At 41.5% G+C, this 26488-nt stretch overlaps 1 protein-coding gene across 1 annotated transcript in view; it reads left to right on the top strand.

Moving 5' to 3' along the window:
* The window catches only part of DNER (delta/notch like EGF repeat containing), a 154350-nt gene that overhangs the window by 64556 nt on the left and 63306 nt on the right, over positions 1 to 26488 (top strand). Inside the window, exons 6-7 of the mRNA XM_006082776.2 lie at positions 12420 to 12573; positions 23148 to 23261. Coding sequence (XP_006082838.1) covers positions 12420 to 12573; positions 23148 to 23261 — 268 coding nt within the window. The remainder of the gene's footprint in view (positions 1 to 12419; positions 12574 to 23147; positions 23262 to 26488) is intronic.

Raw genomic sequence — 26488 nt, 5'->3', positions numbered from 1 at the left:
GCTGGTGTTATTTCCATTTGTGTGAGTATAAATTCAATAAAGTAAGAAATGCATTGACCAGAGCAGAGACTCTATAATATAAATAATAATCTTTCATGGTAAAATAAAGATATCATTTTTCCCCTCCTCCAAATGCTGAAGAAATGTCTTTAATCAAAGTCCATAGTATCAGGGATTGTATAGTCAAGCAAAGCAAACCTCTTGGAATTTAGGCTGTGATAGCAGTATTCTAGATTTATATGTATATTCTCATTTCAGTAGGAAAACAAGGGGTTGAATAATTGCATTCACTCTCCGTAAAGAAGGCTGAATTGATCCCTTATATCAGCTCTCTATGTTTTACTTTGTTGTTTATTTACAATCTCTCTCTTTGGATTGGACTTCAGACTATTCAGAAAGGTATGTAAACTATAAAATGATCTATTTAGAGGAAAATAGATGTGAAGACTAAGGCAAAGGAGAAGTATAGATCCAATAGGAACAAGTTATGAATGACCAGAGGAAGACCTGAATACCAGCTGAAGACGGGAATCCTATGGGATAAGTGTTGTCGAATATCTGTTGTATCATTTTAGATCTTTCAACAGTTAAATTTTAAAAATCACAACATAAATAATAGAATCTTTCAGTCATAGCACATCTCCTTTTATTTTTTGTCTATTATTGAAGTGAGGTTGAACAGGAAACAAAGTTATAAATAATATAAACTATTTGCCCATAGTCAGGGAGGTAGATGAACCAGGAATAGGATCTGAGCCAGCAATACAGGGTTTCCTCTTGCTGTCTACACCAAGCATGTCAAACTCAAAGGCTACCATGGGCCAAATAAACAAGGTTTAAGTTTATGTGGGAGCAAAAAAATAAAAGCTTCAATTTTCATTGAAGAAATGTAGGTTTCTATGGAAATGGAGACATGCTGAATATAAAGGGCTGAAATAAGTGAGTAATTGAACATTTTAATAGAAATTAATATTTTTTCTTGAACATTAACTTACCAGACACTGAATAACTACACAAATTAATAAGCTTAACACAAATAAACTTATTTCTCTTGTTCTCTGAAAGCGAAATATTTCCTGTTGCGCACATCAAACAAGTCAGTCCAAGACTAATGACATGGCAATCGGCTGCTAAAATATTCACTATTAGTATTAGTGGAGAGAAATGGTGAGCCTGCACGTAAGGCACGTAAGGGAAATGAATGCAACACAATTATAATAATTAGTCATTAGTGAACGTTGTAGTTCATTATTCATAATTATATATAACAGGATATTGTAAAAATTAAGTTACAAAATTTTTATTAAAACATTTCTTACATACTGTTATATCGGCTGGGCCACAAAAATATTTGTAGTGGGCCACATGTGGCCGTGGCCCGAGAGTTTGACATGCTTGGTCTACACGGTTGTCTGTGGTTCACTTTTGATAGTGTGTGTGTGTGTGTGTATGTGTGTGTACAGGTCGAGTCCTGAAATCAAATGATCTGTGCTCAACTTTCAACTCTTTAGTTAATTAGCTGGCCCAACTTGGTCAATGTAATCACCCTCTCTGTATCTAATTTTCCTCAAATATAAAGTTGGAATAACAATAGCAGTGAGGATAACTGCATTTTGCAAAGCCCTTAGAATGGGGCCTGGCCTTTACTGAATGCTCAATAAATTGTTCACGATGAAGACGATAGTGATGATGACAATAACAGACTTAGTTCTCTAAGTAGTTTGTTATTTCCTAGAGCACATGAACTATAGCTATATGCCTCTGTATGTGCAATGCCAACCTGCTCACACAGCCATTATTCAATGAATATTGTTTGTCCTCCAGGATAATCAGTTGAATATAGTAAGCATCAAAAAAGTATTTGTGGAGTTCTGAAAACAATGTTTAAGGAAGACTGCTCTGAAAATAGTTGGAGGAACAGCTAGAGAAGGACTGGATGGATGTCATGGGCTAAATTGTATTCCTATAAAATTCATATGCTGAGGTCCTAACCTACAGCACCTCAGAATGTGATTGTATATGGAGATTGGGCCTTTAAGGAGGAGATTAAGGGTAAAGTGAGGTCCTATGGGTGGGCTCTTATCCAATATGACTGGTTCCTTCCAAAAAGAAGAGATTAGGACATAGACGTGCACAGAGTGAGCAGACAGCCATCTGTAAGTCAGGGTGAGAGGCCGTCAAAGAAACCAACCCTGCCAGCACCTTAATTTTGGAGTTACCAGCCTTCAGAATTGTGAAAAAATAACTTTCTGTCATTTAAGCCAACTCAGTCTGTGGTGCTTTGTGTGGTAGCTTCAGCAGATGAATACAGGTAGAGTAGGAAAGAAGCCCACCAGTGTTGTTTAGCATTTCAGAATGGCATGGAATCACTTGAAGCAGGATCATGACACTGGGGATTTGTGGTTCACATGGGACTGAGACTTAGGTCCATTAAACCTAGGAGTTGAAGAGACCTTTGGAGATCAACCCCTTCAAATCCCTGTTCGGTGCATGAATGCTCCCCACATCCCCTTTCTCAGAATGTCATTTGAGCTCTGCTTCGCATACTTTGTAACTAAATTCTTTGAATTTCTGAATATCTTAAATTGTAAGAATGTCTTTACAATGAGACCAAATCTGCTTCCCTCTGCCTCTGTATGACCTTGAGCAAGCTATCGAAATTCTCTGATCTATCAGTAGAGAAAGAGAAAAATAATATTGATTTTTCAAGACTGTTGGGAGGATTAAGTGAACCCTTGTGCGGTGCTTGGCATATGGCGGGGTTTTCTTCAATAAATGATGGTTTTGTACCCTGCCCTATCCCCATTGGATTTCTAGTTGTAGAGAAAGTTACCACTGGTTGTTCATCTCAGCTTTACATTTAAAAATGTAATTCAGAATGAGTTTTCCACCTGAGTTCACCTGAGGAAGATGTTGGGAAGGATCTCTATTCTCCAATGAGTCCTTCTCATCAATAACTTATGCATCAAAATGCCCATTTTATTAAAGCCTTTTTCTTACCATTTTCTTTTGGTATAATAATGGAATTTTAAAGTGAGAAAGTAGAATGATATGTCATCTACTTGTGGGATCAGGCTATTTTCAGGGAAATTCAATAAAAGATGAGTTTGCAGTGACATTCATTTTTTCAAAGTTGAAACTAGACTTTTGTGAATGGATTGGAATGTTGCAGCAAACACAGATGGCCGTGACTTGAAGATGGAGGCTGACTGCATGGAAATCTTATGCCTAATTATGGCCATGCTCAGAGTGCTGAGAACACATAAGTTGGCAGAATGTGGTTGGAAATGGCGTTTGAACGTCTCCATTTTTCCCATGCATACATCCAATTTTTAGGAAGAAAGTCCTTTACAACATTTCCTGAAAGACATTTACTTTTTTCTCCCCTGACTAATAAAGTGAACTTCAATGTCCTTTGAAAGTAGAGAGTGGGACTGTCATTCATTATTGTTTCTATTATTGAGAATTTAACATTTAAGCCAGAGAAATGAATTCTACGAATTCATGAATGTCAAGTCTTGAATTTAATGTTTAGATGATCTGCATGTTTCTAAGCCTTTTTTTAAAAAAATAAGCTGCTACATTTGCAATTAATGAACCCAAATAGAAGAACAATGGTATGTCTACTGTCTAATGGGAAAATAAGGTTATAAGCAATGAAAGTATGTTGTTTAAATTACATGTGCAATGAATAGAAAAAGACCCCGTTAATAGGCAAAAATTTGAAAAGTGTAATTTATACCCAGTTTCCTTTGAGATGGCTCACTGTGTCCCAACAAGAGGTAATGATTTCATGGTTAGAGTCCAGGTGTGGCAGTGTGGCCCGGGCTCAGGGAAAGGCTTTCATAATCACTTTCACATCATAAATAGAATTTTCATATAATGTCTTAAATTTTGCATCTAATCTAATTCTTTTTGTTTCTTGAAATATGTAATCTGGGTTTAGCAAAAGGCATAAAAGAGCATGCTGGATTGATTTAGTTATAGCTCACCTATGTGGAATCAAATGAAAGAGTATGCTATGCTTACTGCTTTTTATCTAGATTTTAGTGTTCCTCAACTTGGTAATTTCAGACCTGAATGACTACCCAGTCTGGTTCCCATGTCTGGTCTAGGAGTTGTGGTAATAGGTCTCTGGCTAAGGATACTGGAATGATGCATTTGTGGCCTCGGCCTCCACTGGTTCAGGGTCAATGCATTTGGGGTGATGGGACAACTGGGGCTACAATGTGACTGATGCTGCATTGTTACATGAGTTGGTCGGGCCTCACGGCCTTCCTTTCCCAAAGTCTGCATAGAACAATATAGGCTCTGGGTGAAGGGGGCCACAGAAAGCCCCTACTTGGGACACTTTCTTCCTGGACAATTGCACCTGGAGCTCATCCATTAACCAGGAGCAAAAACATTCCAGAGCTTTCCTAAGTTAGGAAACAGACTCTACTTCTTGACCTTGCCAGTGTATGGTGAGCTAGTTTCGAGATGTCTTCTGCACTTTTACCCATAGGCTCTAGAGCATAAGCAGGAATTGCTGTCCCCATCGAGGTCTGCATTGGCTGTGCCTTGCTCGTGACCCGGCATGCTGGGGAAGCTGAGAGGCAGCCAAGCCTCCCCTTGTGTAGGAATGGCTGAGTCTTCTCTTTAAGAAGATTCGGTTGTTCCGAGGGAAATGTGCTCAGTTATGTGATTTGTGTTGCCCACAGGAGCAAACTCATGGGTCCCTTAGGATGAGCAGCGCTTTTCCTGGCACTTCGATATGAAATAAATTTCTGGAGTGGGACTTCACATAGGGGGACTGGGCGATGTGCACACAATGCTCTCTGCAACATCTCTGCGGTGAATGCCCTCGCAGATTCCGTAGGGAGGAGCTGGACATAGGACACTGAAATGGAGCTCTAATGCTTCCAAGTTTTATCTTTCCTTTCATGGGACTTAGCTAGATTCTTAAGATAAAAGCAACAAATTGTTTTATTATAGAAAACTTTAAACATATATAAAATTAATTTGGCAAACCACCATGCCTGCATCACTTAGCTTCAACAATTATCAACTCATTAGCCAGAGTTTTGACCTTGCAGATGTTCAGACATTTAATTATGAATAGCCCAGATGTTGTTTGGACCATACTGGCCCATAATGGAAATTGAAATTGGCCTACAAAGTCTGTTAGCCAGGAGTGGTTTAAAGAAAAATTTTCCCCATTTTCAGAGGTATTTGGGGTTCATTAGTCACCTTTTTGCTTGGGATTGCCCTCCTAATCTTTGTTCAAGTATCTCCTTTAAAATTAACATGTAGTTGAAGAATGTATAAGGGCTATGATGCTATCTTAACAAAACACAAGATCTTTAGAGATAGCAAGGGAGTTGGAGAAGAGGATGCTGTACCTGCACAGGACCGTCCTGAAAGTCTACCTGTAGGCATCCTATTAAAGAGACGGCCTCATTCAACAAACACGCAAATGTCTATTATGCATGAGTAACTAAAGTCCTAGATGTGAAGGATCTCCAGTTCTGGTGAAGTTTCCAAATCTGTGCATGAGTGATTAAGCTTTCAATCCTCAGGAAGGATATTTTTATTCCATTTTGACACCTTATTTGAATAAATTTGGTATAATTCTTAAAGCTACAGGAAATTTGAATCAGTGAACTCTAAGAACAGGCAATCATGCTGGCAAGGAAGGCAGCCAGACAGCAGGGGGGAGGTAGAAAAATGACTTGTATTTGGAGCAGGATCTAAAATACTACAGTTGTGGGGGGGGGGTAATTTTAGAGTTAGGGTGAAGGGCACCCCCACGTGCCTTTATGGTATACAGAGACCATCACAGTGATGATGGGATGGCATGCAGCTGAGAGTGGGAAAGGACTTACAATCAGATGGTAATGGCTTTAAGGCTTGACCTTATACTTGCCTACTGGGACACCTTCAATAATTTATCTGACTTTTCCTGTCAAGTCTGTTCTCAACTCTTAAAATGAATCTGACAATACCCACCTGACAGATGTGGTGAAGATTAATGAGGTAATTGAATGTAAGTAAGCTCTGTGAACAATGAGATTCAGTGTCTGGTCAGCTGGGATTTTATGTTGATACTGATGTCACTGGGATAGCAGAAAAAGATAACTGTATTTTCTGAATAGTTTGTTTAAGGGACAAAGCAAAATAAATTCTTATTCTTAAAGATAGAAATAAAGCTCCTCAGAAAACTTATCTCTCTGGGATGATTTGTTCAAAAATAATTAGGCTTTACTGAGAGGTGCAAATTACAGAGAATGAGACAGAAAAGTAAGTTGGGGCCAGATTATCAAGGGCCCTGTGTGCTATGAGAAAGAGTTTCGATTATTTATTTATACATTTGGCTGTGTATTTTATAGAGTATTGAAATATAAAAATACAGAACAAAAGTTGGCATCAGAAGATATAAGTTAGAAAGCCGTTTCCGGGTTGGAAAGGGTAAATTGATAGGTCACGGAGCCCTATGCAGCTGTTAAAGTTGAACCTTGAGCAGACTGCAAGCTCACTGCAGCCAAATCAAATAGGAAAAAAAAAAGGACAGTCACATGATCTGTGACCTGCACTATTCATGAGGACAAAGCATCGGTTCTCACGACTAGCAAAATTGTTACTGGCTCTGAAATGAGTGCATTTTCTTGGATAGAGCTTTATAATAAATGGGGCACAAAAATGTAGGTATATAATTTTCTCATCAATGGCCTCAGAGTAAGTGCAATAGTAGGTTTAGTAGGGATGTTTCGGACAGGACCCTTTGCTATTTAGTTGAGAGCATAAGGTGAAATAGCAACTCAGTGGAAACAACTCACTTTCAACTCGGTGAAGGAGCAAGAGGGAGCAGAGACTGTGGCACAGGATTCAGTTTTCTGATGGATGGGTTTAGTAGATGTAAAGCAAAACCTGGAAAATGTGGAGGAAGGGTTGAGCTCTGTGTAGGTACAATTCTTCAGAAACATCGGTCCTTCCCACTAGACTTAGATTGAGATAAAAGTCAACTTATATCCCACCATCTCTATCCATTATATCAGTTTACATTTCTTCGTAGCATTAACCCCTATGTGACAGGGTATTATGCATTTCTTTGTTGTTACTCTAGGATATAAGCTAGAACATGAGCTCCATGAGAACAGAGACTGTCTCCTTCTGTCCTTCCCCACCCCCCTAATACTCACAGTACTGCTTGGCATATGGTAGGGTGCAAAAACTGTTTGTGAGTGGGATTAAAGAATACAAATTGGACCTCCAGCTTCTGTTAAATTATCTAAGAGCCAGTTATGCTATAATGCTGAATAAGTACTTGGTAGATCATCTCAGATGGTAGCGCTAACATAATATGATAATTGAAGAAGTAAAGTTTGCCTGAATAAATGGCTATCAACTTCTGCCATTTATCTCACTACTGTGGGATTACTTTCAGTCAGGATTAGGGTGCTAGAAGAATAAAGTCAATTATAGTAATGAAACAAGGTCATGTAATATAAAGCAACATTACTATGTACAATACAATATTGGGTCTTTTGGGGCACATGAACCATGGTTTCCAACGTTTTACACCAGGCTGGAATCCTTACTGTGGCTTATAAAGCTCTCTATCAGGGTCTTCAACCTGAGCACTATTACATTTGTGCCAGAAAATTCCTTGTTCTGGGGTCTGTTCTGTGCATTGTGGGATATTTAGCAGCATCCTTATCTCTAGTCACTAGATGCCTGTAGCAAGCCCCCGGTGCGACAACAAAAAATGTCTCCAGACAGCCATCACCAAATGTCTGGAGGGTGAGTGGTCCCCCATTGAGAAGCACTGCCCTGAGCCGATCTGAGCCTCACCCCAATTACCCTCTTCTCTCATGTCCCACAACTGTCCCCGCCCTTTGCTTTATTCCAGCCACACTAGCCTTCTGGCTCTTTTTGGCTGGGCTAGGCTCCCTCTTGGTGTCTTTTCAGTGACAATCCCCTTTACCTAGAATATCTTTCCTGGGACTCCTCCATGGTGCACCCCCTCACCTCTGTCAGGTCTTTGCCCCATTACCACCTTCTCAGCATGCCCTCCACAACCTTCGCCATTTCTCTTCCCTGCCCCTACTTTACTTTTCCCCATAGCACTATCACCTAATTTACTACCCTAGTACTTGTTCATTTTGTGTGTGGTCAGTCACTCCCAGTGGAGTAGACTCCGCATGGAAGAGTCTTGTCCACATTTGTGTCTCCAGCTCCTAGAGCAGTGCCTGGTGTACAGTTAAGTGCTCACTTTGTTGAGTGAGTGAATAAATGAATGCAGGGAGGACTTACATTTTTTTTCACCTAGAACTTTTCAAAGTAAGCTTTTTAACCATGATCTGAAAACATTTCATTAATGTACAAATGGAATGTTTGACTTTAAGCTCTTGAGGAAAATTGAGATTCTGCATTGGGTTTTTAAATTAATCTCTGAGAGTCACTTTTCATTTTACTTGAGATAGACTTTTACATATGAATATACAATAATTTTGCAGGGAAGTACTGTTCTGTAATTTTGCTAAGCTACTAATTTGAAGTTAGTTTGTTTTGTCTCTTGTGCTGGTTAAGTTAATCTGAACTAGATCAGCGATGCCATTGCCATCAGTGGGTTAAATATCTCCAGCTTGGTTTAACAGTTTATAACTTTCAGTGATCAGTTTTCCACAACAAATATGCTAAAAACATACTTTCCTAATGTATATTCATGGCTTCTTATAAGTCAACAGTCTAGGAACTATAAAAAGAAACCTTTTAATATTTATGGGAAAGCTCCTTATTGTTAGAAAATAGACTAGGAAGAAGTTTAACTTTATGAATGACATGATACAGAATACACAAAATTGTAACTAAAATTTTATGTTCAAGGGTCTGTAAACATTTTTCTTCATCTTTCTCATTCAATTAAAAGTTTAAGAATTAATTCAGTCTATAGCACTTGTTTCAACAGTCTCTCAAACATTTTTTAATGCCCTGGCCAGCTTGGCTCAGTGGATAGGGCGTCGGCCTGTGGACTGAAGGGTCGTGGGTTCGATTCCAGTCAAGGGCATATGCCTGGGTTGCGGGCTCGATCCCCAGTAGGGGGCATGCAGGAAGCAGCCGATCAGTGATTCTCTCTCATCGTTGATGTTTCTATCTCTCTCTCCCTCTCCCTTCCTCTCTGAAATCAATAAAAACATATTAATTTTTTTTCAAGATTCCTGCTTAAAACAAAGTAAAACAAAATGTATGGCTTTTGTTTTATCTTTAAATCAATCAAAATGAAAACAAAGATATTTTATTTGTGGCTTGTAATAATTTACTTTCATAAGCAGCATAGTTTACATGGAATTCACCAGATAAATTTTACGTAAAATGTAACCCACAAATAACCAAATAAATTTATCTGCAGTATGGAACATCTGACTACCAACCAAATAAATTTTATAGGACAGCTGCCAAAAATAATGACCCCTAGTAATTGATTAAGATACTGAGACCCACTTTGGAATTGTATGCATTGGGCACGCCCGTGTTTACATATCAAAGGTGGTCACAAATCTCCAGATACACAAAGTGTTCCAGACACATCCCCTGTAAATAGTAATGGTGTACTCTGTTGTACATGCGCACAAGGACAAGATGTTCCTTGGAAGTCCTAGAAAAGCAGTTTCCTATTTAAAAGGTGGCCTTTCTAATAGTCCTTGATGTAGCTTCCCAGCTTTCAACCACAAAGTCCATGCAAATGCATACAAAAGGAGAACACTCAGGATTTCATGAAAAACCAGACAGGAAGCCAACTATTGCTGGAATGCAGAGGGAACCTCCACTGGCCACAGAAAGGTGAGAGAGATGACAGAAATAGGAGGCAGAACATTTGGCTCTCACGTAAGAAGAAACAGCCATTGCTTTTATTCCAGTTGCTCAGATTTCTAAGATATAATTGAAGAATATAGTCTTAAACTAAAGGAGACTTGACTATGCAGATTGCAAGTATTTGGCATATTCCTTTAACTAAAACATATTCAATTAACAAAGGAAACACACCTATATAAAATCCGGCAGTTTGGGGCGAGCTGAATGTCACGTTTGACTGGCCTCTTGGTTGGTTGCTGAGGTCAATGGTGCATCCACTCCTGGTTAGTCATGGTGACAAGGACCATCCTCTTTATGGGGTAAAATGTGACCTCACTGTGCAGGGGACAGTTTTTCTTAGAAAAGGAACCTTTGGGGACAGGGCAAGTTAGGTGGGAGGCTTTAGCAGTATGGCTCCAATAGAATGATGAAATCATAAAGTGTTTTTGCATAATGACCTCTGTGGGTGTTCCTTCCAGGAGTGCAGGTTTGAGTCACTACATGGAAATGTAAATATTCAACTCACATATATGTAGGTTAAAGAGAAAAAAGATAATTTTTAAATTAGGAAGCTATCTAAAAATCATCTTATTTTTTATATAAATTAAAATAGCATTTGATAAAACTTAATAATCATTCTAGCATTCTACTTAGTGGTAAATTCTACAAACATTTCTTTGAAATCAGAATTATTCTGGAAGAGCCACCAATGTAACCATGATGGCTGGAGAAGGGAAGGCGATGTGATCGTTGTTTGCAATTGGTATGCACTTTGGGGTGGGAGTGGAGTTGTTTTATCTAGAAAACATAAGTAAGTCCACTAAAAACTCTCTGACCTGTAATGAGAGTGCAGGGTGATGTCTGGTAACAACTCTAGTATTTTCCATGTCATTAATAATCACTACCTAGTGTGATGGATATTACAAGGACGGGATGAGAAAATATCTCGTTAACAAGAGCCACAAAGAAGTCTAAACATACAGCAATAGATTTATCAAGAACTGGACAAGAACTCTAAAACTTGATTAAGAGGCAAAAAATATGAAAGAATGAACAAGGCTGCTTTCTCTTTCAGGAGGAAGGAAGGCATTCTGTTGTGCTTGGGTGGGAAGTACAGGGAGGGGATCTGGGTGAACATACCTACACAAGAGGGCCGAGTCTCCAAGTTTAAGGGCAGGAGGCTGGGGACCTGGAGACAGAGGGCGGGCCCAGGAGGGGCTGCGGGCAGGGCTGTGGAACAGAGATTTGAACACCTGCCTGCTGTGTGGGGCTTGGAAGAGCTGGAAAGGTGCTTTTGTCTGTTTTATTTTGATTTTTTCAGCAGCAAGATTTGCTTATGCAACTCTCCTGTGCTTCTTTTCCTCCCCTCTTCATGAAAATCTGCAGTAACCATCTGCATTGCTCACACAGGCTTTGGAACCAGAGTTACATTTCTTGTAGACTTGCACCCGCCTGAGGGTGGTAAGAAGGAGAGAGAAGGAAGGCTCTGTTGTATTTGGATTTTACACCTGTCTCAGAAATGAACCTTCTCATTAGATTCAGTCCTCTGATCTGAGTTACAGTCTTTTACTAAGAGAAAGTGAATATCATAAACCCCAAAGGCAACAGGTGACTTGAATTGCAGTCCTTGTATTTTCCCCTGCACTCAGGTCATCCGCATGGCTATAGATCGAAGCTAATTTACAGGCTGATTCAGTAAATTCCTTGCTCTGGAAGGTGGTCTGAGGAGGACATTTTTTTTTTTTTTAATATTTTATTGATTTTTTACAGAGAGGAAGGGAGAGAGATAGAGAGTTAGAAACATCGATGAGAGAGAAACATCGATCAGCTGCCTCCTGCACATCTCCCACTGGGGATGTGGCCGCAACCCAGATACATGCCCTTGACCGGAATCGAACCCGGGACCTTTCAGTCCGCAGGCCGACGCTCTATCCACTGAGCCAAACCGGTTTCGGCTGAGGAGGACATTTGATGATGTTTTGTCACAAGAGCTGTCTATGCTGCAGGATTTTATTTGCTTGGAGTAACATCTAATTTAAGGACTGTAGTACAATATATCTGCTCTAGCAAAATTGCTATTTTCATGTGAAGTCAACAAAACTGAATTTTTTTCCCCTTAAAATAAAGTTATCCTTTCCACTTCTATTTTAGGAAGATTGAAAATGGTTGAAATTAAACTATAGAGATACATATCATTTCTTTTTAAAAAATATATTCTTATTGCTCTCAGAGGAAGGGAGAGGGAGAGGGAGAGAGAGAAACATCAATGATGAGAGAGAATCATTGATGGGCTGCCTCCTGCACGCCCCCCACTGGGGATCAAGCCCACAATCTGAGCATGTACCTTGACCCAGAATTGAACTATGACCTCCTGGTTCATAGGTCGACACTCAACCATTGAGCCACACCACCCAGGCCATATATCATCCCTTTTAAAGCTATAATTTTAATCAGATCACGATATAAGTGAAAATACTCAGTGTTGGTATAATTATAAAAAGAAGTGGTGCTTTTCAACTTTGAGTTTCACAGCCGAAGCCTACGCTTTAGAGGACTCCAGTAACATACACTGTGCATTTGTGTTTTAGGCGACTTTTTCCTGTGACTGCGATGAGCAATATGTGGGGACTTTCTGTGAAGAATTTGATGCCTGCCAGAGGACTCCCTGCCAGAACAATGCGAGCTGTGTTGATGCAAAGGAAAAGCAAGACGGGAGCAATTTCACCTGCGTCTGCCTTGCTGGTATGGTTTCCGGAGCTCACCATTATTATATATCACTCTGTAGAACATACACGCTTATTAATTAATGGTGGTTAAACAATACTTGGTCCGGCTGTTGGACAAGGGGACTTCAAGGTCCCATTTGATTCTATCAGTCTGTGCTTTATATAATCGGGGAACAGGAGAAGGAAGTTCCCATAGGGATACACATTCTGCCTCTTGGCTGGCTTTCTGACATTTCCATGGTAGCATTCCACCATTTTTGTTTTGGGCTGAGGATATTCTTGATCAAATAGAAGCCTGGATGTTTCAAAAACAATTCTGCAAAATAGGCACTGAGTGTGGGCTGGCGTTGTGCTGGTTGATTATGCTAAATAATAAGAAAAATCCAGTATCAACTACCCAGGTTGTTGCGTAAAGCCACCTAATCTTTCTGCTTATGTTAATACCCTTTTGTTCATGTACATTCATTAGACCAAATTCTTGGTACACTCTTCTCCACAATGAGGCAAGGGATTCCTTAATTAGTACAAGGGATTCATGGATACTACATGAGACTTTCAAATCCTTGGAGCACAATGAGTGATTCTTAGGAGATCGCGGTAGACAACGTGCCCACAGACTTCTGTGCTCTGCCAATCAGCTTAACTGACTTTCAGCTTAGCTGACTGATTCTAGACCTTCAAGGAGCAGGAATGGCATTTACCAGTGAACATGTTGATACAACTGTTTTGATGCAGCTTAAAAGCAAGCACCAAATTACTCCTTTTTTATTATCAAATAACATGACATCATCCTTCAAAACTGACATCATCTTTCCTCTTCTATCTCATTCTCTTGCCAACTTCTGCTACTGGGTGGGGATTCAGGTTGAGGTAGGGGTTGGGAGTAAAGAGAGGGGTGGAATGAAATGGGCCTTGGGAGAGTAAATGCTCATTGTAAGCAACAACACCTACCAATGGAGAAGTTTATGAATGAAAAAGTGAAAGCCCTTTACTTATCTATTAACACAAACTTTATCATCTCATAGGGGTAGGATAATAATTTGGTATATTCTTTCCAGACCTGTGCATGTGTGTGTGTATGTGTCTATTTCCCTTACAGATTGGATGAGTATTTTTCTGTATGTATTTAGCAAGTGATTATAGTATACACATTGTTCTATAAGTTGCGTTTTTTTTTCTGGTAGATTAGAGCTACAGCTATCCTTCCATATTAGTACATATGGAGCCACCTCATTCATTTTAACAATTTTGTGGTGTGTCTCCTAACTTTGTACTGTATCTCCAGGGTGGAGGCCCTTTAAACCATTTATTTAACAGATTATTGACCTCTCCCACATAGCTCCTGTTCTTCCTCATGCTCCAGAACTAATCCTAATCAGAGGTAGAAGAGTTTTAGGAAATGTTACCCTGGGACCCAAACTCTCTCTGCTCATCATCGACTGACTTATTCCTGCAAGTCTCTTAAGCAGGTTTCTACTTTGTCAGTTTCTATATCCTGTAGAAAAACACCTCTTCTCTCCTTCCTAACTCTACCTCTCAATAAGCTTTTCACTGTAACACACACACACACACACACACACACACACACACACACACCCCTAATGTCCACTGAGTGTTTAACACATGGCAGGGCTGTGCTAAGTACTTTCTTAGGGTGTTTGTAGAGCAATCTCTGAGTTAAAAGCCTTAATTAAACCAATTTTACAATTGAGAAAACTGAGGCACAGGGAATTTTGTAACTTGGCCAAGAATATTATTCAGGACAATGCTGGACTATGCTGCATTAACACGCCAATCCCCATATCTCAGTGGCTTCTAAGAAAAGGTTAATTTCTGCTGTGTCGTAGTCTGATGAAGGCACTTGCCTCCAGGTGGTCACTCAGGGATCTGGAGGGTCTCCTGTGATGTTCTGAGAGCAGTGCTTAGAGGTGTCTTTTATCACTTCCGCCACATGTCATTAGCCAGAATTTGGTCACTTAGTCCCTAGAGCTTTGCCTAGGAAGAGGTAAACATTCTCATGGTCTCACCAATAACTGCTGGGGCTGGGATTTGAACCCAGATCTTCCTGCCTGTCTCCAAAACTCATATTCTCAACCATCTTATTATACTCTGAGCACGCAGCCACACTGTGTGCTGAGTCCTTTCATGGTACAACTATGCGATTCAAGCCCATGCCTTTCAACTTCCTTATCTCAAACAGGTCTCTTCTTAAAAGAAGAAATATTAGGCAATTTTGTCCAGAAAGGGAACTGGTAGCTCAAAATGAGGAGTTTTATACTAAATTTAGTTCTGAGTGTGTTGAAAAACGTATTTTCCATAGGAAAAGTACATTTCCTTTGTGGAAGAACTATGTACAGGTTAATTAACATCAACTCATTGATCTCTGATGCTCCAGATATACATCAGATCTACAAGCAGTGGGAAGCATGCTTTCCTTTTAAAAAATGTATCTTGCTGTGCTCTGATTGTTGCACATTTGATCATGGAAATTACCTTGTTTAATGAATGAATGATTTCAAATCGAGAACAAAAGTCCCCAATAAAGTATTTTCACGGAGACGTAGCCTTGACTCAGTGCTCGTTTCTCTTGAGAGGAGAACATTTCTTGGCAAGTGAAAATATTATTTTCAGCCAAGAAGCTTCAGCTCCAAATTTGCTAATATTTTGGTATTTTGCTTTAATTTCTACATCAAATGCCAGTACAGATAGAAGTTTTTGAGTCATGGGTAATCTGTGAATGAATATGGTGCATTGAATGTTGAGTTGGTTAAGTAACAAACTATTATAGTTTTCATTTTTAATACAATTTATTGGAAAGCAGAAAATAGTAAAACATTGATCGATAGTAAAACGTTAATTAATTCCATATACATGTACATTCAATATACAATTAATAATACAATATGGTCGGTAAAATTTCTATTTTGAGGGGGAAGTTTTTAGCAGGTGTAATTGATTTTTTAAAAATTTTCTCGCAGTACTTTCAAAAAGAAGGGGATTGTCAACAGCATTAATACTGTAGGAAAATCTAAGAGGAGGTTATTGGCTTTGCCAACAGGAGGTTATTGGTTTTGTCCAAGCCTTGGCAGCCTCCTGTTTTCAGGGATGTGATAAAGGCTACATGAGCTCTGAGGTCTCTCTAAGACTACATACAGGAACAAAGCAAGGGAGGGTAGCTAGAATTTATCAAACACTCTGAGGGCAGCAGCATATTTGGCGATAGTCACTGCCGCTCAGTTTCTATTGATCTAAGAGTTTTCTCAAGTGACAGTGGTTGGCAGGGATGAGGTACAGAGGATGTGAGAATGAATGAACAGTAGCTACAGACTGTTGTAAAGACAAGATTAGTGGCAACATTAATGTGAGGAACAGAATCAGAAAGGTCTCTTTGATTTTTTTTTTAAATTATGGCATACTGTTTAAGAGGACAGGCTCTAGAGCCAGATGCCCAGATGACAATCATAAATCCCACACAATTGGACCTTAAATGTGGGTTATTTCCCATCATCACAAGGATGAGCGTCCTGGAGACCCTCCCTGCTTGTTGCCTGAAGTTACAAGAGCACTAAGCACCAGAGGCAGGAGACCCGGTACCACCTGCCCTGGAGCCCTGACCCCTGCATGTCCCACTGACCACAGCCTCTGGAGCCAGAAATCTAAATCCTGCTTCCATCCCTACCATTTCTAGCTGGGCTCTTTAGGCAAGTTACCTAACCTCTCTGGGCCTGCTTCTTCCACTCTGCAAGGAGATTACAACAACCCTCGCCATGGCTGGTTATGAGTATTAAATGAGAACGTAAGCTTGTGGTCTGTTCTGTGGACATGTATCTCCAGTACCTAGCCTGGCATATGGAGTTGCTCAATAAAGATTTCCTGAATGAATGAATGACTAGAATGAGATGAAATTCTATGCAAGTCATGCTGTAGAGGCTTGATTCCCTTGCCTCTCCTCCCTCTGCCCACTCTCCCTGGGCTCCTCCCTATGGCACACATGTTTTTTTTTTGCCTCCCACCCACATCAGGTCATGGCTATCCTGAGGGCAGCAATGTCATATTGCATTACTCTTTATTTCTCCACTCCCTGCCAGTGCCAAGCCTGGTGCCTTGCATGTAACAGACACACAATAAATGATTACCTTGAAAGTTAGCTTTTTAAATTACGATTTATTTTCATAAAGCCTTCTAATTTGAAGAATATGATTTTTCCTCAAAGGAGCTATTTCTTTTTCTGAAAAGGATAGCTATGATACAGGTTCAGAATCACCACTGCCAAAATATTATCAGCACCGTGCAAAGCATTTTTCAACTTCAGAGCACCTCATTGTTCAGCTAATTGGCGATTTCAGCCTATTTTTAAAACCTCGTTATTTTGGACGCAAGGGGAACGAGTGAGTGTTCCTGCCCAGCTTTACTTGTTTAAACACCGAGTGTTGCTCAGATGGCTCGCGGTGCCTTTGCGTTGTGAGTTAGAAAGGGGTCGCCTCCTCCTGGAGGTAAATCCTGAGCAGATTTGCGGGGCGTGCTCACACCCAGGCTCACTTGGCTCAGGAAGGGAGCACCTTAGCGGGTCATGAGTGTGGTTTTTAAAAAGCAGGTTAGGTCAGAGTTTCAGAATGGAAGGAATCTCGGGACTTGCCTCTGTATGTGGAGTGTGGGAAGCAATGGTGACTCTGAGGCTGAAGGACTTGCCCAAGGTCTCAAAGCTCACAGAGAAACGGGAATTCTGGTCACTTCCTTCTCTGTCCATCTTTGGGTCAGAGTATGTTTTACCAACATATTCAAGGTTAGTGAATTCCTTGTGAGTGATGAAGGGAGCAGGAGGCATGGAATTCTTTGGTTGTGAATGTGTTGCTTACAATGCCTTCACCAATGTTTGGGGCAGAGAACAAAAGAAAATGTGTAACCACATGTTGTGGCATGTGTCAGTAATTTGCTCCTTTTTATGCTTGAATAATATTCCATTGTATGGATATACCAGGTTCATTAACCCGTCCATCCAGTGATGGACATTTGGGTTGTTTCCACCTGCTGGCGGTTGTGAATAGTGCTGCTGTGAACCCCACCCTCCACATGCTCTCCCTTCTCTCCTCCTCCAGGATCTTACGCTTCCAATCTTTTCTGTCTTCCTCTCCCTGCTGTCTTCCATCTCCCTCCCCAACCCTTCCCTGGCCTCTTGTCCACAGGATTCACAGCTTTCATCTGAATACCAGCCCCTCAAACAAGCAAGACTATAGTGAGTCCTTGCTGCTGTTTCCCTGTGTCCACCTCTTCCTCCTCCTCTCTCATCTCCACCACACAGTGGTCTACACCCAATGCACAGTTTTCCACCCACACCCTTGCACTTCCTTTCTCTTTATATCATGAAACCGCTTCTCCAAGGTCATGGGCAATGTCCTCACTAATTCCTCATCCTGCCCATGACTGTCATCTCTGTGGAAGCGTTTCTCACCTGGCTTACAGACACTGCCCTGTGTCCTGTCTCCTGAGATCTCCCCAGCTCCTCCCCTCCTTCCTTTCCCCTCTATTGTCAGAGCTCAGTCCTTACCATCCCTCTCCAATTGCTCTCCTTAGCAGCAGTCATTCACTCTGAGCTGTCACCTCTAAGTGGATGTCTTCCAGACCCTCCCTCCAGCCCGAGTCACCTCCGCTCCAGCACTCCAACTGGACGGGGCATCTGCTACCACCTCACCCCTGGTTAGACTCATCTCCCACTGTGTTCCCCCCTTCGCCTCCCACACACGCTGCCAGCCTGGCTTTTCTGATGGGCTCCAGTTTCTATCGGTGCCATCACCATCCTCGTCACCCAGTTTGGAAGCTCAGTCTTCACAGATGGATGCCCTCAGCTCATCTGTCTTTGGATAGCCACCAGGTTTGCTTTATTTATGATGATCCTCATTAGCTTTCTCTTCCTTGGCCAATGCCCTGATTCGAGTCATTGTCATCCGCTGCTGGAATGATTGTGTGAAGCCTGCCCACCCTCTCTGCCATCCATGCTGCTTTGCTCACCCAGAGCCCGGAACTGGGAGAGCCCAGTGGGCTGCCAGTGCCAAGCCTGCACTCACTGCCCATTTTCTTCATGACTTCGGGGAAATTACTCTCACTGGGTAAATTGCAATAGGTGACAGAATTCCAAGCATCACAATCTGGTGGCTGTTGTGAAGGTTAAATAAACTGATGGGTGTGGAGTGCCCACAGAGGTACCTGGCTCACAGCGAGCGCTCAGCAGGTGTCAGCTGCTGTCATTGTCACTGTCAGGCCATAGCTGGCTGCCTGCACTGAGCTCCGTGCTACTTCCTCTGGCCAGAGATCTGGCCTCAGCTCTGTGGTCTCCCTGACTGGTGAGCCACACTGGACCACATCAGACCACAGCATGTCCTTTTCTCCTCTGGTGGTCCTGGAGATCCAGGCCGACCAGGCCACTCCCTGCCTCCTCTCCCTGCCTCAGGGCTGGCCTTGCTGGCTCTCACAGTCTTTTCAAACAAGCCTGATGAGAGGAAAGAAAAGACACAGGGAGGAATAAAGAGTGTGGGGTTTGGAGTCTGCAGTCCTGGGTTTCAGTCCAGGTGGAGTCACTCACCAGCTGTACCTTGCTCCTCTGAGCCACCGTTTACTTCTCTGTGAAATAGAATAATGGTATTGACCATGTAAGAGTTCAAGAGAACCTACACACATACACACCTGCACGCACAAACATGCACACAATACATGCACATACACACCCACACACAAACATGTAATACAACACATACACACACAAGCATGTACATTAACACATGCACACACACATGAACACACACAAATGCACATCTACACACACACATATACATGCCCAACTGGCATTGAATAGGTATCTGTAAAGGGAACCTATTTGTAGCCTCTTGAGGGAGGAGAAAGATTAGAATGTTTTTCTCTTCCTTCTCTCCCCGAGGCTCTGACCACCATCCCACATCCCGTTTTTTGATGGGCCCTCGGGAGTTCCCTCATTTGGTCTACACCAGAGCTCCTGTTCCCACGGAGAAGGGAGGGGAGACTGAAGCTCCCCCCCTAAAATTGAAGTGAATGAGAACAGGGGATGACCAATCTGCAATGTGCCTTCTCACGTCCGCACGCTGTTCAGAAACCTTCACAGACACTGCCACGTGTGGTAACCCCAGCGCCTCAGCACGTGCCCTTGAGGCCTGTCAGGGCCTGCACCCAGCCTGGCCTTTCCCTCTGTCCCCAACACTTCGGTCGGCCCAGCCTTGTCCCTGAATGTGCCTGACTCGGTGCCATTCCCCTGCTTGGCTCACACCATGTGTTCTTTCATGTGAATGTGCTTCTCACCTTACCTCTCTGCAGACAGGAACTGTTTCCAGACTTCCTTTAGATGCCCCGAATTTTCACTCACAAACCTTCTTTCTGAAAGAATGACTAACTGCCTCCTCTGTAGTTTGGTTTATAATACAGACTTAGAATTCAACTGATGAATATTTTTAAGTCAATCCCTTCGCTTGTTTGTCCCATGGCCTATTTCTTAATTAACTTCAGGTTTCCTTCCTCTTTGATTTAAGTCTCTCAGGGAATCATCAGGACTTACTCAATGAAAAGAACGTTCTTGAAATCTCTTCCCCTTTGTAACCACCAGATTAGAAGATTCAGGTGTCATAAGCTATCTGGCCTATATCAATATCACAGTTTCTTACTTAGGTTTAAGGAAAGTAGAATGAAAGGGATTATCTAAAAAATAGCAAAGCACGGTGCTTAGGCAGTCGTTAATGACTGTGTAATGGATACCTGTGGTGTCCCTGGCTCTGTGCTGGGAGCTGGGGACAAAAATCACTAACACCTGCTCTTAAAGACTAGGGAAGCATACCCACCAACAATGCGATGGCAGGCAGAGCAACTGAGCCTTAGGGGTTCCTACGCATGAAAAGAAACAGCATGTGAGGACAGCGCAGTCCATAAGGGCGTTCTGACATATATTTTATTTGACCTTCACTCTCTGATCTTTTTCCTTTGTTATCTGCATTGTATGTGTAATTCTTAAATGACTAATATTTATATTTGCTATTAAAAACTGTTTTCTGCTAGTTTTCCAGATCAGAAACTTTAGCATGTACATATACTCAAACTTTAGCATGTACTTTGAGTCATAATCACCCGGAGGGTGTCTTAAACTCAAATTGTTGGGCCCCACCCCCGGAGTCCGATTCTCCAGGTCTGGGTGCTGCTGGGGACTCTGCGTTGGTAGCCAGTTCCCAGGGAGGCTGCTGCTGCTGGTTGGGGACCACACCGTGAGAACCGTTGCTCTAAGCTGCCTGTTCAAAGTGGACATCAAACAATATTGGCACATTGGTGGCAGTGTTAAAATCCATAAATTATTCATTCATTCAAAAATATTGAGCCAGGCTTGGTGCAAGCTACTGTGGACTCAAGGCTGCCCTTGATAGGAACGGCTCCTGCTCCTTGGAGCTGCTCTCATTCAATCGTTACAACCCCACTGGAGGGAGCAGGTATTATTACCCCTGTTTCACCCTGAGGGAAATGAAGGGCAAAGGCCATGGTTTTGCCCTGCTCACTCAGTTGATTGGTGCGTCATCATCCCGGACCTTTCGTTCCCCAACCTCTGTCCTTCCCACTGTGCCTTTTGCCTATGTACTTGTTGGATGTGTTACTTTTTTTCTAAACTTGAGATTAATTTTCCTTATTGTGCTGTCAGCTTTCTCTCATGCTTTCCTATCCCATCGTCCCATTTTATACTTTATTAATTTCCTCTCACAGGTGGGCCTCTTAGCTCTTCTTTTCTTTGCCTTTGGTTTTTAAATCATGCTTCCATTTGTTCAGATGGCTTTGTTTTTTCCCCTGCCAGCAGATCTTACTCATTTTTTTTCTGTTAAATAATTCCTGCCTTCTGACTTTGATATTGGATGCCTCTGAGATGGACCGTGTTGATGGCACGCGGAGCCCTGCTATTTATTTCTTACTTCAGTTGCTAATATTAGGCATCTGCCTCAGCAGCAGTGGCTGAGCCCCGGCCCTGGCTGCTCAGATCCCCCCAGGGAAAGGCCTGGAGCTGGTGGGCTCTCCAGGGGCTTCAGGCTCTCAGGACAAACCCAGCAGCCGGCCTCACTGCCCAGGCCAGGCTATTAAAAGATAGGAATGTTAAAAATAGCTCTCACCACAATTCTCACCCTGGAAGCTTCTGAAGAAACTGCTACATTCTGCCTCCAGAGTGAAGGCATCGGCAGAGGCCTATTTTTATTTCAGTAGCAGAATCGTGAAGAAAACATAATACACAACAACAGTTCTGCAGGGAAGGAGAAGTTTAGGAAAAGCACTGATCGATTGCCTTGTTTTTTAATAATCGGACCACTTGGCTAACTTTGAGGATGCCCCTGCAATTTGCCATTAAACTCCAGGTTTTCCTTCATTGGAAGAGTACAGGCAATATAGATACTGACATGGGGGTGTTGGTGGGAGTGGGGTGGGTTTTTTGTTATGTTGAAAACAGTCAAAAGACTGATCACCAGGATGTAGTTTTCTTCGAAGCCATTCTGACATTCACAGGGAACTTAGCTATTTTCCTTTCTCCAAACACTGATAAATTTAAAATTTATATTTTTATACTTAAATACAAACTAGTATAGAATTAAATGCTCTAAGTCTACCTCAGACCAGATGTAATCTGGTAGTGAGCTTACTGAATAAGTTTATAGCTCAATGCATTTCCTTGATGGTGTACTAGCATACAAATTTGATTTTATCTAATGTCATTTCTCAGGGTCAGTTGCTAAAAGCACCAAGCCTCAGCTTAGAGCTTCTCTATTCATCCCACATGTCCTTGAAAGACATTCTTACTGTATATCCCGAGGCATAACTTTTCTTATATCCCTTCTGTTTGCTAGAATGTTCTTCAAAGAAACTATAGACCTTTGTGATTAATTCCCTACAAGGAGACATCAGTGCTTCCAATGGTCACCTGTGTTTGACCTAATTATTTTACTTATTCATTGAATATCACAATTATAAGTTCCTCAGTAATTAAAGTTTTGTAGTCAAATAATTTATTGTAAAATGATCTTTAACTTTCTAGAGGTTGTAAATATTCCTAAGGATTCTGAAAAATCTTCTGAAGGAGCTATTTCCCTGCTTTGTAAAGGACCAGGTTCTGTTTAATGAAAGATGAGAGGCACTGGGACAAAATGAGTGTTTTTGTTCAGAAAGATCAATGTCTCATTGACCTAAACCAGCATGTTTAACTCCGCATTAGGGACATTTTGGGCTGGATAGCTCTGTTGCTGGCGACTGTCCTGTGAATTGTAGGATGTTTAGCAGCATCCCTGGCCTCTGCCCACTAGATGTCAATAGCACCCCCATCGCTGTGACAATAAATGTCTCTAGACATTGCCAGATGTTCTGCGGGGAAAGAGTCACCCGTGGAGAACCACTCACCTGAGGAATGAAACCTGGACAGGGCTGTTGGTGGGAGATGTGTGCGCAGGGCTGCTGCCTTCGTTGGGTGGGCACCAGCTGACTCCATCAATTCATGGGATGGTTCATGGTGGCTTTGGCATAGCATATTATGTAAAATACCTTTCTTATTCTGTTCAGGTTATACCGGAGAGCTTTGCCAATCCAAGATTGATTATTGTATCCTAGACCCATGCAGAAACGGAGCAACGTGCATTTCTAATCTCAGTGGATTCACCTGCCAGTGTCCAGAAGGTAAATGTTATTGCCCCAGGAGCACCTTTGTTTTCCATTTTAAATCATGAACTTATTTGCTGAGCTTCGTACTTTGAATTTTTGAAAAACACTATACAAGGGAACTTCCTATTTTGTTCTGTTTATTTTAAAAGAATAATATACTAGTATATTTTTTTAGTTCTATGCTAGAATGGCTTGAACATTATGTTTGACTATTAGAGATAATCTAGGAATTCCTGTGATTTTTATGTATACATTGAAAATGAATAACTATAATAAAATGGAATTTCTTTCTAATGGTGAATTTCACTTAAGATTCATATTTTGTTAAATTATTGGTTTTTGATACCAGTTCACATGAAAAATATTCAGGGTAAAGTTCACCTGCTTTTGATTTTAAATCAACTTTATAACATCTCAGAAATTTCGAGTCACCTGGAAAGCCACATCTTTAGAGCTATTGTTTTAAAAATCTATTTTTATTGATTTTAGAGAGAGAGGAAGGGAGAGGGAGAGAGAGAAAAAACATCAATGTGAGAGAAACGTTGATCAGTTGCCTCCCATATGCACTCCAACCGGGGATCAAACCCACAACCTGGGTATGTGCCCCAACTAGGAATCAAACCGGCAACCTTTTGGTGCACCGGACAATGTTCCATCCAACTGAGCCATACTAGCCAAGGCTTTCGAGCTAGTTTTAAAAAAATTGTTTTGTAAGAGTTTATTTTAACCAAACTGATGACAGCTACTGAGAAGTAAGATCTCAAATGCTTCTTCAGTCCTACTTTTATTGGTAAAAATAGTTCTACATTGTGAAGTTTCATGTGAAGAAGCAGGCGGGTAATCACAGCTCTCAAGCGGGTGTTCAAGGAATGATTTTGTGCTTAGAGGAAGTTTTGTTTCTGTTTCTGCTTGGAGGAATGTTATGGGAGGAATTACTTGAAATCTTGGATGTTGCAAGAATAGCATGTTTTAGAGGTTTTACTTCTTAAAACCAGCATGTAAACTCCTGATCCACTGAAGTGACATTGACAACCACACAGTAGCATGCCACCCTGTGTGGAGGGTGCATGAGGAGTGTGAGTGTGGAAGGAAACATATCTGTGCACAAAATGACCCTAAGCTGACTGTGAGGTAGCAGGAAGGCAGTGGTACTGCGTGGGTATTGATAAAAGGCCACTGACCACCCAGTAACCCGAGGGCTCGGGGCTGCCGGTAGCCGCACCTTCGATTGGCAGCGTTTCATATCGGCAGTGTCTCATATTCATTAATGTTGTGAAGCCCTGAGCATCAGCTAAAGATGAATCCTGTCTCCTGGCTCCTGCTCACCTGAGTGGGTGCAGGAGCTGGGTGGTCGCAGCCGGCCTTGGCGTGTTCCTTTGTAGCTGGATGTGCTTGTGATGACTGTGGTCACCACGACGATGGAGTTAAATGTGCTGGACGAGCCCCGCTCCTCACCCTCCACTGGAGTCTCTGAAACAAATGGGAAAACTTAGAAACACTGGAAGGGCTGATGGCCGTGCAGCAGCTCCCATCACCACTTGCCCGTAGAACACTTCCGAGTTCTTCACAGTGCGCCTCACCCTGCGCTCCACAGCTGCCATCCACTCTGGTTGCCGGGGGTGGGCTTCAGGGTCACCGGCTGCTGAAAAATCATTAATCCCCCTCTCCGACCCAGATCTTTTATTAGTAGATGTGGGAGGTGATGATACCGCTTCCTTCACAGGGCCATTCTGGAATCACAAGGGATTTTTGTGCAAGAACTTTAAAACCCCAGAATGCTTTGTTATTATTGCTTTGCTTGCTACCAGAAAGTAGCTCAATAAATATTAGCTGCTTTATCAATATTAACGGCCAAACCATTAATGAATTTTAATGGGAATTTGAAAACTTCATCCTGGAACATTATAGATTGGAGGGAAACAAGAATGGGAATAAGGAGAAAAGTTTGGGAGCTGTTGTAGAAGTGCAGGAAAGAGATGTGGAAGGATAGGATTTGAGAAGGAGAGAAGCTCATATATGTTAGAGAACTAAGTGCGTTTTAATTCTGCAGATATCTAATTGTTTATACTTATCATTACTGCCCATTGTATTTACATACATGAATATACTTAAATCTGTATATAAATAAAATCTGAATATTACTGTCTAGCCATCATCTTTGCTTCAGCATTTCAATTTTTATCCTCCCTCCCCGGACCTGTGATTTGAAGAAGTAGAATATAACATAAATTAATGAGGAATAAAAAGAAATCAATATAAATGAAAACATTGTCAGTTCTGCACCTGTGATCATTCTCATCACACAGGGCACCTCTCATATAATCTAATCATCCTCCTGAAATCTACTTGCCATAGAAGGCATGTGGTAATCAAAGACCAAAGTGAGAATATGAAGCTTCCTGTGACATTTCTCCAATGAGTTTTAAAGCAGCGGCGCCAACTGGTGGTCCGCGGACCACTGGTGGTCCACGAGGTCTGAAAGGTTGCCGACCGCTGTTTTAAAGCATGAATGTAAAGACGTTTTCTAGTGCTAACCTCCTGAGAGGATTATAGACACATATCATTTATAGTAACTGCTCTTGTACAGCAGCCATGAAGACATGAATTGCATGCAGTTAGGGACTCCTTTCTTTCAGACCTGTAACTGTTAGAATGCCACATTGGATTTTACTGTCAGACATTACAGATCTTATAACTTGGAAACTCCATTGCCAAAGTGAGAGCTGGTGTCTTTCTCTGGCCTGGGGGCCAGTAGACCTGATTCTGGTTCTGATGATGCAGCAGGAGCGTGGAGTGGTTACAAATGTGTCTTTAGGGTCACACTATGGGTTTGATATCTGGATGTACCTTTTACTTCTCTGAGGCTCCTTTTCCTCATTTAGAAAATGGGGGTGATACTACTATACTCTTTGTAAGTAGCTGTGAAGAACAGGACTTAGTCCTGTTCTTGGCAAATAGTAAGTGCTGAATAAATATTAGTGATGATGATGATGATGATTATGGAGAATTAATCATATCACCTTGGGTGAGTCATACAATTTTTATCTCTTCCAGACATTGTTTCCTTATAAAATGATGAGGGTTGACTATTACCTTTAAGGAACCCCATTCCTAAAAGTCTTCAATTTAGATATATCTGCTTGAGAGCCCCTTACTGAGATATTAAATCCATTTGTTTATTCAAGTAATGTTTATAGAGAAAAGTTTTAAAATCTCTAAGTGACTCTAAGGAAGGTCTGGGT

This window comes from Myotis lucifugus, unplaced genomic scaffold (assembly GCF_000147115.1).
Source record: "Myotis lucifugus unplaced genomic scaffold, Myoluc2.0 scaffold_3, whole genome shotgun sequence".
Lineage (NCBI taxonomy): Eukaryota > Metazoa > Chordata > Mammalia > Chiroptera > Vespertilionidae > Myotis > Myotis lucifugus.
Note: the sequence above shows the minus strand (reverse complement) of the source record. Positions and strands in the feature narration are given on the sequence as shown.